Source organism: Platichthys flesus, chromosome 22 (genome assembly GCF_949316205.1).
Source record: "Platichthys flesus chromosome 22, fPlaFle2.1, whole genome shotgun sequence".
Taxonomy (NCBI): domain Eukaryota; kingdom Metazoa; phylum Chordata; class Actinopteri; order Pleuronectiformes; family Pleuronectidae; genus Platichthys; species Platichthys flesus.
Window position 1 is genome coordinate 5,883,637 of NC_084966.1, and position 11,406 is coordinate 5,895,042.

The 11,406-nt window shown below is 46.7% G+C and overlaps 1 protein-coding gene across 2 annotated transcripts; it reads left to right on the plus strand.

Moving 5' to 3' along the window:
• Window positions 1-111: 111 nt before the first annotated feature.
• LOC133933253 (calcipressin-1-like) lies at window positions 112-10,872 on the plus strand. 2 transcript variants are annotated; one of them, XM_062380219.1, is made up of 5 exons: window positions 112-476; window positions 602-763; window positions 9,739-9,912; window positions 10,020-10,179; window positions 10,271-10,872. In XM_062380219.1, exons 2-5 carry the CDS (start codon window positions 641-643, stop codon window positions 10,456-10,458), a joined length of 645 nt encoding a protein of 214 aa, XP_062236203.1. In that variant the 5' UTR covers window positions 112-476; window positions 602-640; the 3' UTR covers window positions 10,459-10,872. The 2 variants fall into 2 exon arrangements, with proteins under 2 accessions (XP_062236203.1, XP_062236204.1); XM_062380220.1 differs by lacking the exons at window positions 112-476; window positions 602-763 and adding an exon at window positions 7,321-7,961.
• The last annotated feature ends 534 nt before the right edge of the window (window positions 10,873-11,406 follow it).

Sequence of the window (11,406 nt, forward strand, 5' to 3'; positions counted from 1 at the left end):
TGTTGACCCACCCTCCAGCCTAGTAGGTGGCGGTAATGCACCGTTAAGGTTAGGTGCCACCCGCTATTAAACAACAAAAAGAAGAAGAAGAAGAAGAAGAAGCTCCTGCTGCTGTTGCGGACCTGACGTCATCTCCCTGATCCTGTGCGTCATGCTAACCAAATTACCCCACAGGTTTATTTATAGTTAATACCAAAGAATACTTTAGTGTTTCGGTTTGAGACAACACCTTGTGCCGAGCGACCACCTCCACCCAGAGCCAAACGACACCAGAAACCCGCGGATAATCGTGCGTTTAGCTTGTTTAGCTGCGTTATTCCCGCTTCCGGGTTAGCATAACGGTCCAGCTAGCCCAGCTTAGTGCAGTTTGTGGGCTAATACACCGAGAGCCGCTTGTCAGCTTTGGTCCTCCGTCAGCTGTTTGGATGGAAACAGCGTAAACTGAGCTGCGTTAACATGAAATAAAAACTTTATTGGTACGTAGAACACTCAATTAAAACCAGCGCAAGCCACTACGTCAGCTTTTGACACGTAGAAAGTCATTGATGGGGGACGTTAGCTTGCTAAGCTAACTTTGTGTGTGTGGACTTCTGATTTCCAGACCAAAAAAAACACACGAGAGAAACCACCGGGAGTCGAGATGCAGCCATCGAAGAAGGGCGTTGCGGAGGAGGCCACGGTGGATGTGAAGTTTACCGATTTACCAAACGCCCTGATCGCCTGCAGAGTGCCGGAGGACCTGTTCGGGGAAGGCATCCTCAAGGTAAGAAGCTAAAGGCTGTGTAGCACTCCGTTAGGCTCACTGTTTACTAACACCGTATTGTGTTGCGTGCATGTTAGTGTAGCCGATGATAGCCGAGTGTAAGAGGGGTGCTCTGGGATTCATTACGCATTTAATAGAATAGTCTGTCATCTGTTATTTTGCAAAGAAACGCTTGATCATCCCTTCTTTCATGGGGACTGGTGAGCTGATGTGCACGCCCACACATCCCGCATCTCTCTCTATATCGGAGGTGGATCTCCATTTCTGTTTAAAGGATTTGGGGTATTGGATCATCCAAACCATATTTCATTATCCTAGCTGGGATTGTGAAAGGGGCCAAGAAACCTGACGGATCATATAAGGAACTGATCATAGAGAAAATTCCACGCCTTGTGTGTGGTTGCTCTCAGATGGTTAAATCTGAACTTGAAGGTGTCCGTGTCAATGCACCATTGTAGCCCAAGAGCTCGTTCAATTGTTAGCTTGTCTCGGTCCAGATGCAACTCCTTGAAGTTCTTGGATCCATGTTATTCAGGAATTACAGATAGCACCTCACGGACTGTTGCTGATCCACATTGTGAGATTGAAACCTCCTAACTTGCAGATAGCTGTGAGGTGCTCGACCATCAGAGTTGCATCTTCAGTAGCAGGCAAACTTTCAAAAGATCATCCACATAAGATGTTTCTTGATCACTTCCCAATCAGAACAGTTGTACTCTGACCCATTGTATGCAGATCAATCTTTGTTCTTCTCCCTTGGATGTTCAGCCGTTCCATTAGACTTTCAGAACAGAAAGTGTCTGAACTTCCTGGATCCAGAAACATGAGTTTAAATAATTTTGTTTCCCTCTGTACACTTAGGTTTGACAGGTAAGATCTAAAGGATGCTGTTACTGTTTCCGGCCCTTGTATGACCACAAGTGGAGACAGTGCTAAGGGAACTGACTCAATGAACTTGATAATGTCCTCAAAGTCAGATCTGCGACCTTGTTTTTCAGAGATGTCACATACAGTCACTCTCCATTTCTCTCCGAGCTTGTAAGGAAGTTTCTGCATTATTGTTTTCATGTTTGCAGGCACATTGAGTTCATCCAAATACTGCAGTTCCTCCCTGGCGTTGCAACATTCTCGTAGAAACAATGCACAGGCCTGTAGCCCTTTACTATCTCCTGCCTTAACAGCTGGCCATCCAATGGTTTTGTCCACACAGGCAGCTGTGACCTTTAATTTCCAAGGAGGTCTCTGGCCACAGCATAGCCATGTGTTGGCAGCTGTGCACCAGATCTCTAGGCTGCCCCCTAGTGAATTGCTCCAGATTGAACAAACAATCTCCTGTTGTCGAATGTGCCTTTGGAACACGGCCAGGAGATGAGGCTTTTAACTCTGATCATTCCGCTGTGGATGCTGCCATTTCAGTTTCAGTTCCAAGTTGCTCTTTTTTTCCTTCTCAGTTTCTCCACTTGCTCCTCCAAGACGGGTTTTTTTTCCTGTAGCGCGGCAGCACGTGCCACGAGGGCAGCTCCTTCTGCTTGAAGTCGTGCAGATGTTGTAGACTTTCTGCCTTTTGAGACGTTACTTTTTCCACCTGCGCCGTTATGGGAAGTATTAGACTCAACGTTTGAAATGCTGTCCTGAGGCTCCACATTTACTCACCACGGTTGCTGAGTAATAGTTCTGTCCGGTTTCCAAAAAAAGAGAGCAGAACCACTTGTACTCTGGATAAATGTACTTTTCCAAAATCGACAAACAAATCAACCTTTAACATTGCATCCATACCCACACGCTAAAAAAACGGTTTGCTGCTTACCTCATGTCAACACCTGGGTCAGAAAACCCCACTGATTATTTACACCTCTTGCCTGGCTGACAGCAGCACTAGTCCCCCAAATGGTGGGAGGAAAAACAAAACAAAACAACAGCAATATTGAGACTTCTTTTCAGCCGCTAACACCACTAGATGGAGGTAATAGTTAAAATACACACACACTGTGGTTTGACTGAGCTGTCAACAAAACACTTCAGTGGTGAGTTGCTTAAAAGCCGAACTTCCTAAAGTAGAATTTTCTTCAATTCACAGACTAGAGGTTGATCGATGGTGGATTTTTTTAAACATCAGGATTCAAGACTGGAAAACAGAAGTAAGACAGTGGGAAAAACAACTCTATCCTTACTTTGTTTATGGTTTCTTAGTTTGCTCTAAATATAATGGTTCTTGGCAAGCTGTAGCCCAACAAAGCCACCGTAATAGTCCCGGTTCATCTGTGGGATCCTGTGGGAACACAACAGCCCGTTAAACACATACTTAACCAATTGCTGGTACACACAGGCATTTTGCCAGACATATGCATACACACGGGATGTGAGATGAGCCAGGGTGGAGTCTGCTGACGTTGATGGAAAGGGAACACAACAGAGGTGAAGAGAGGAGATGTTTTCTTCCTTCGCTTGTTCCAGGATCCTGCTGGTTTTCCACTGGGCATCGGCAAAGTTTTGAAGGTCAGCTGATGTATCATATGGCAGGGTGTTCCACTGAGGCGTGTGACCGCCCATGGAATTTGTGAAAACACAAATGGTTGTACTTAAATGTTGGGTGAGAGAGATGGAATAAGATAAGGTGGCTGACCGTGGCTGTCTGTCGAGCAAAGAGTGCAGATGTAATTATTTTGTTTAACTGCACTGGTCTTTTATATATATATTGATACCTACTGGAATTAAACCTGAGACATGCCACATAAGTCATACTTTATTACAAAACCACTGTGTTGAAGAAAAAACTCTAATAATACTCATGGTCTGGATTTTGTCTATCAGCTGAGGAGTAACAAGAAATTACATGATTTGATGTCAGACATTCAGTAATTCAATTCCCCGACCAACATGCATTATATAGGCTCTTAACACAGTGAGTTTAAAGAGAACAGAGTCAGAGTGGGCATCTGTCTAAGTATAAACTATTTTATTCAATCACTGTCAGAGTGTTTATTATAATGTTGATAATAATATATATACCCTCCGGAGAGAGAAGAACATTTTAGGTCAGTTAACAGAAAGTATGGAATGTATTTTCCAGTGTGATGTGCAAGTTAAATTGGTTTTAGCTCAGACCTGCCAGTATTAATAAACCAGCATGGAAGAACAGCTTCAGGTCAGGGAAAACTCTGATGTAGGTCTGGAAAGTCCGGAAAGTTTCCTGGATTTTTCAGGCCGGACGCACCCTGTTGCAGCTGTGGATGTAGTCACCGAGACCAGAGATGTAATCAGATTCCAATCTCAGCCTTATTATTCTGATTACAATCAGGACAGAGTGTGTGTGAGTGTGATGAAATGTGTGATCACAGTTCTCAGCACAGTGAATATCAGCATTAGTCGACAGTCTTACACAACAGGACAAGCAGGTTCCACACAGATCGATGTGAATCATGTTTCCAACCACCCTGATGACAAGTATGTAAACTAACCAGGTAACCCACAGTGGACAAGGACATTTCAGCCTAGATGGAAAATCTGAATGTTGTTGCTGGACATGCGCTGACTCAGCGTTCGCATTATCTAGATCTGCGGCTGTTTTTCTGAAACTCTCCATAAGTTCAGTGACACAGAGGCAGAACTGGAACAGGCACCGATGTGTCACAGTGCTGCAGGCGCTAGTTTCCTGCTCAGATATGGGATTTTGCTCAAGCCAGAAGGAAGGAGCGTGTCACAGGAGTCAGGCCTGTGTAGCTTGATGCTTTGTGTCAGGACAGTGGTGGGGGTTTGAAAATAAAGATGGAGTAGCTGGAGTTTTAATTTGGGAGACAAAGACATAGAAGTTATAAGATGAATGTGGCAAGATGCAGCTAGAGTGGCTTGATTTCAGAAAGACACCCATCACTGCAGTGCTCCACCAATCTGGGCTTGGAAAGCCTTCAGACTGAGAGAAACATGAGTCGATGGTAATCAGTGTGATCCACCATCTCGCTGCTACTTCAGTTATATTATTGTAACAGTATTTTTTATTTGCCAGCGTGGGCGAAGCTGTGGCTCCCACCAGTATCAACCATCACCTCGGCTCTGGAAAGAAGAGCATGATGCAATAACAATGTAGCAGCTGGCTGGTAACACAACGCTGTGTCCAGTATGTGGTAAGCATTCGAGATTTGTTCTTGTGTGCACTGTGCATATGCACACCTGTCATTATGTGTGTGTGTGTGTGTGGGGGGTGTTGCCTGTCTGTCAAGTGAGGGAATGGAAAAAATAGGAAGATGAAAAAACAACACAGCGTGATGGAAAAAATGCAGGACGTGCACGCTCTCTCTCTCACTCAAACACACAGTCACGCACACACACACACACACACACACACACAAAAGTAGCAGCCACACCAGGGTAAGGTTGAGGTCTGGAGATGATTAGCACCTTCCACACACACTTACTCACATGGTAATGTTTAACATCAACAAACAGCACTTACATGAGAGCATCAGTTTCACTGTCAGGAGGCTCATCAACATTACACCACTTTACCTTCCACACACACATTTTCCATTCATCGCACACACACACACACACACACACACACACACAGGACAGTTTTTTAAGTCAATTCACTGTGTATTAACACCGCGCTCAGGGGCCTTAGGGATCATGAACAGAACGTCTACACGTTGGTCTGATAGCGAAGGATAGACTCGTTCCAGCCAGACAACCTGCCAGATGTCACTGCCTGTACATGGAGGAGATTTACTCTAGCATCTAAATGGCCATGGGGACTGTTAGGTCTATGCAGTCTGTGTTAGCCGCCACCTCACGGCCAGAAGGTCCCAGGGTCAACTCCCCTGAGGTCCTTTTGTCTTGTCCAGGATTCCTCCAGTTGCTCCAGTTTCCACCAGCAGGTCAAGGAGCAGGCAGCTATGTCCTGTAAAGTGTCTGCTCGTGTGAATTAGAGTGTCCTGAAAACAGACCTGTGTAAACGGAACACAAAGGCGCTGTGCTGATGTGGACGTGCCGCGGACGCAGATCTTTAAAGGCCGAAGTGGAGAAGGTTTCCATGTGAACAGAAGTTGAGCGCGTGCGGTTGTTGCTCAGGAGGCGGAGAGGGTGGTAGAGTGATTTGATCCCGGGCTCACCCTGTAAAGTGCTTTCAATGGTCTATAAGAGGGAAAGTGCTTTATAATACAGTCCATTTACAATTTATATATAGGTATATGGTGAACTATGCTGAATCTGCCAGTCTACTTGTGAAGCTTTAGTGGATTTTGAGTTATTTATCTCAAACTGCCTGTGATGCAGCCTCTCAAGATGAACGTCTGACAGAAGCATGCATTATCTGTTTTCCTAAAGAGGACTCCTTAAAAGCCTGCTGTCTTCTGATTGGCTGAACAGCCCCAAAACTGCCGAGGGGCAACACTTGGCGCTTGTGGCATGCGACCTCCCTCTATCAAAATATCTCTGTGCAGACGAGAACTCAAAATCCATCAATCTGTCAATAGAAGAAGTTGAAGGCGGTCGATTGGAAAAACATGATGTGCATGATATACCATAAAAGACTTGTGGTTAAATCCACCTCACGATATCTTCTAATGGGCCAACAATTCACAGACCACATGCTAATCCGAGATTAATGCATGCCAGATGCCTTTGTAGTGCCGTTGATTGAATAATTAATGTTCCGCTAAGTGTGAGCGTAAAAGCTTTCATCTCCTCCAGATGTTAAATGTTGGACTTTGTCGAGGATCAGACGCACAAACCGGAACGTGTCGCTGTCCACCTCGCGACCACAACGTTCTCTAACGCACAGGTGCAAGTGTTGGCCGTGTTTTTCCAACTGCACCCACGTACACACAGACACACACACACTTCCCCTCCACTTCAAGCTCTCTGCTATTAATACCCCCATAAAAGCATGTTATCAAACTGCATACTTTCCATGAGCACCAGCGCGCTCGCCTCTTGCTTTGTATCCCTTCATCCCTCCATCCTACATTCTTCCGACAAGCCGTCTCTTTCTCTCCCTTTGTCCGTTTGCTGCTGCTCTCTCTCTCTCTCTTTCTTTCTCTCCCCCTTTCTGTCTTGCTCTCTCCGCCTCATTCATGTTTACTGAGATTGACATGTTTCCACATCTTGCCCCGTGCACTCAGCAGTCAGGTGATGAGGCTCGGTGGGAAACGGGGAGGTGAAAAGCTCATTGTCCATAGTTTCCATTCAAACAAAGGCTTTTTTTTGTCTTGAGATGAAATGCAACAGAAAGCGGATCAGGGCTTTTTGTTTGCTCAATAGTGATGTCATTACTTTCCAGTCTCTCTCTCTCTCTCTACACACACACATACCCCCCCCCCCCCCACACACACACACACACACACACACACACACACACACAGGCCCTCTTTCTGTCTGATTAGTCAGCATTAGCTTGTATCTATCAGTCGAAGCGATAGGATGGAAAAAAAAAAGGACCAGACTGCCCCTCCCCTTTCCACAGGCGATTGGCTTGCCATGAAAGAACGGCTGAATGACACAGGAAGAGGAGGGGATGGGATTGTGGGTAATGCGTCATCGACTGGCAGGGGCTCATTTAAGCAGCTGTGTAGCAGGAGGAGAGAGAGAGAGAGGCTGAGCTCAGTAGAGACTGAGTGACATTTCCAGCTCTCCACACCCAAATCTCTGGAAAATTCCTCCAGTTTGCAGGCAGCTGCAGAGCGCGCTCCCCGAGGCCGACCGACAGACGCAGGACTCTGCCTCTTTTTGGCGAGTGTTGCAGCAGATGACTAGATAACCTTGGAATGTGGGTTCGGAGGCTCTGTGTTGATTGAGGTGTGAATGCAGCGGAAGTGCGTCTCGCAGCGTTTCCCTTCTGACGACAAAAGAAGACGAAACATTTGACGGATACAAAAGAAGATCCATGTGCAGGGAGCCAGAGGTGGACAAGAGCTGAGCTGTTTCCTGTTGGGGAGCATCTGTAACTTCCTGCTTGTCTGTCACCCTGGGGAAGGCAACGCTCCACCGATTCCCCCCCTCCTCTTCATCATCATCACCCCCATCTCCCTCGCCGCCGCTGAAGGCCGTCTCGGCGTCCCGTTGCACTCTGACCTCGGGCATCAGGTGGAAAAGGCTTCGGCTCCTGGGATCGCCCATCATGCACATCAAGACCACCAAGTGTAACCGCTTCTGCTTGGTCGCCTCCGTGACTAACCAGGAAGTGTTCAGTCGTCCTGAGGCGCAGGTAAGAGAGCGGTCAAGCTTCCTCCAAATGATTCATCATTGAATCGGTGCTGTTTTTACGGCTCAGCTCTCGATATAATGCGATTGACCTGCACCAGAACCTCGTCACAGGTTCTGAAGAGCACGTCTTGTTTTACATAAACTTAGTTCCTGTCGGTGTCAAAAGGCCTGCAGCTTTTTTCCTATTGTCAATCAATCTCATCAAAACTCATCTAGATTGTATTCCAACAGGATTGTACAGTGGCTCGTTGAAGGTTATCTGCCATTTTGAGTCATGTGCTTGATTCAGACTCAGCTCCAAGCTCACATGATATGCAAAGTCTGAAAAACGACTGATTCAGCAGTCATCATGTGAAGTGATGATCTGAGATGTTATAGGTATTCACATTCAAATAGGTTGGATAAAATAACACTGGGTTACAGTCTGTGTGTTTTTTGGGGGATTGTTATACCCACTTATGTTAGGGGCCTTACTGCTCATGCTGAATTACTCTGTCATGTGCTGTGAATTGCTGTGGAGCCTCTGCAGGGAGCGTCTATAAAGTGGTGGTGAGGGTGTTGTGATAATGAGGGACCTGACCTCCGAAGGCCACACTTTGTTCTTCTTCCTCCTTTGATTTCGTCCATGACTCAGTGCACAGGTCCAGGCTCAGTGATTGCTCTTGTGTTGCAGTGCAGTGGGCACAGCATGCTGACTGATGCCTGTAGGAGGCACAACTATTTTTATCCACATCCCAGGAACAGTGACGACTGAAACACCACTTCTCATATTTAGTCCTTATGCTTATTGGGCAAATTCAGCTAAAACGGTCAAGATTCTAATTATATAATGTTACACTGACATGTTGCCTACTTTATTTGATTAAAGTACAGTGGAAGAATATTATATTACATATTTTTTTAATTATAGATTGAACGTCCAAGTTCCTCCACACAAAACACAAACATCGATACTTTTTCAGGATAAATTAAAAAGCCGATAGCCGTGGCATATCGGTCATATATGTTCCACCTCTGTACTCTCCACATAAACTGTTTACCTGCAGCCAACCCAAGCCTGCTCACACACGATTGGTCAATCTAGAAACTGAAACCAGAAGGCTTCCATCACCTTAAGATTCTATATTTTTACACATATAGCCAATTTTTCTCCAAACTTGTATGACTGGATCCAGGGAAAGCGTCACAGGAGCTGAAGTGAAGCTGTTAAGCATTTAACCAGCAGTTGTGTGGCTGCGCTGTGCAGACGTGATGATACTGTGGGAACAGCTCATCATGACCGGGCCCCAGTACAGCTCATCCCTTTGTCCTGTTGTTGTGCATCCTGACTGCTTTTGATTGGTTGTTGATGTGGGTCCTCTCGGAAATGGGAAACAAGGTCACTTTTCAAGTCAATTTTGTTCTCTTAATTAGCTTCTACAGTTATTATTTTTTATTTAAAAGTGAGGCCACAGCCTCCTACACACACAGACACAGGCACACACATGCACACACACACACACACACACACACAGACAGGATTTCTTGAGGAGCGTCAGATATAGCGGCTGGTAGAAGAGGCTATTTTTACCATTTTTATTCCGAGCGGCTTCAAGTGCCAGAGCTGTGTTCACGGCTGCCTGTGGCTGGCAGCGCTCCGTATTTTTAGATAAGAGAAAAAAGAGCTCAAGGGAATAAATTGAGTGGAAGTAGAGGAGGAGGATGCAGGAGCTGCTCTCAATATCCTGATTTCGACTGTCTCTTCTGTTCTCACCCCCTCTCTCTTCTTCCCCCCCCAGGCCAGCTTTGAGGCCTTGTTCCGTTCGTTCGACCCAGAGGTGCAGTTCCAGTACTTCAAGTCTTTCCGGCGGGTCAGGATCAGTTTCAGTGATGCTCTGGCTGCAGCGGAGGCCCGACTGCGGCTGCATAAGACCGACTTCAGTGGCAAAGAGATGAGACTCTACTTTGCCCAGGTAACGTCTCTGAAAAGCTTCTTTTTCCTCCAACTGCATCGAGTCCACAGTGTCTGTTTCTTTGAAAACTGCGACCCAAACCCAAATCTGTCCCTTTTGTCCTGTAGTCTGTCCACATAGGGAGTCCTCGGCTGGAGCCTCCCAAGCCCGATAAGCAGTTCCTGATCTCCCCCCCGGCCTCCCCTCCCGTCGGCTGGGAGCAGTCTAATGACGCCATGCCCGTCGTCAACTACGACCTGCTGTGTGCCATCTCAAAGCTCGGACCAGGTACTGTGCATCTCACACTGTGACAGAGCTGCGATGCGTTTACTGTCCCACGTCTCTCACCGAGCCTTTTCTTCCCCCGTGCGATTCCCAGGGGACAAATACGAGCTCCAGACCGCCACGCCCACCACCCCCAGCGTGGTCGTCCACGTCTGCGAGGACGAGCGCGGCGACAGCTCGGCGCCCGACGACGACAGCGAACAGGACGACAAGCCCCGCCCCCAACGGCCCAAGATCATCCAGACGCGGCGTCCTGACTACAGCCCCGAGGTCAAGCAGTGAGCGACGGCACGGGGGGGCAGCAGTGTGATGACTGTAACATTCCATCCTGATGAGACTGGTCAAGAGCTGAACTCACTCTCGGAGCTTTGAGGGTTTGGCGCCCGCGGGTGCTGAGACGTCCCGTAGACGAGCATTTCATAAGAAGGAGAGAAAACATAATGTGGAATGCTGCATTCATGTCCCATGGGAAAGACAGGAGATATGAACTACATAGTTTGTGTAGCCATCAGTTGATATGTAATGTGTGAATTTGCATTTTTTTTAGAGATGGAACTGTAGGAAATGATGTATACCACTTTTTTTATTATTGTAGTGTGGCCGGAGACTTTGCTGGACGTTTGGTTTGTGGTGATGTTTTTGTGATATGAAGCTGGTCAGGTGCAAATAAAGTCTGTGCAGGAGCATCGAAGCAGATGTTGGATGTTGGATGTTATTCCCACACGACATGAATGCAGCATCATTCTGCAAAAATCCTGTTTGCGTTTTTTTTTGGGATGTGACGAGCGGATCCAGTTGTCGAAGTTGAAGATTTAAACTTAACTCACCGCTGGCATGTGCTTTTTTTCAGTTCCTCTTCAGTTTGCGTGTTCATTAGCTACAAGGTCACGCCGGCGCCGCAGCTCCCTGTTACTCTTAACCGTTGTTAGATGTGTCGGCGCCTCCTCGGCTGTTGTGCGGCGGACGGGGAGCCCGGTGGAAGCTCGCCTTACTTCGCACTCAGACTGGCTAACACTTAAAACATGGCTCCCTAAAAACGACAGTGTTCCAGTACCGATGTCTAACAGTGTTATTTGTGGATTCTTTCCCTTCTCTGCGTCTGTGGTTTGCTTGTAGATTAGTGAAGAAGTGTTTAAATCCAGTGGCTTTAACCAGCGTTCTTTATTTTTTGGAATGTAGTTTAAATGCCAAGCCCGTCGCCCGAGGGAAACTATTGTATATCGTTGTTTT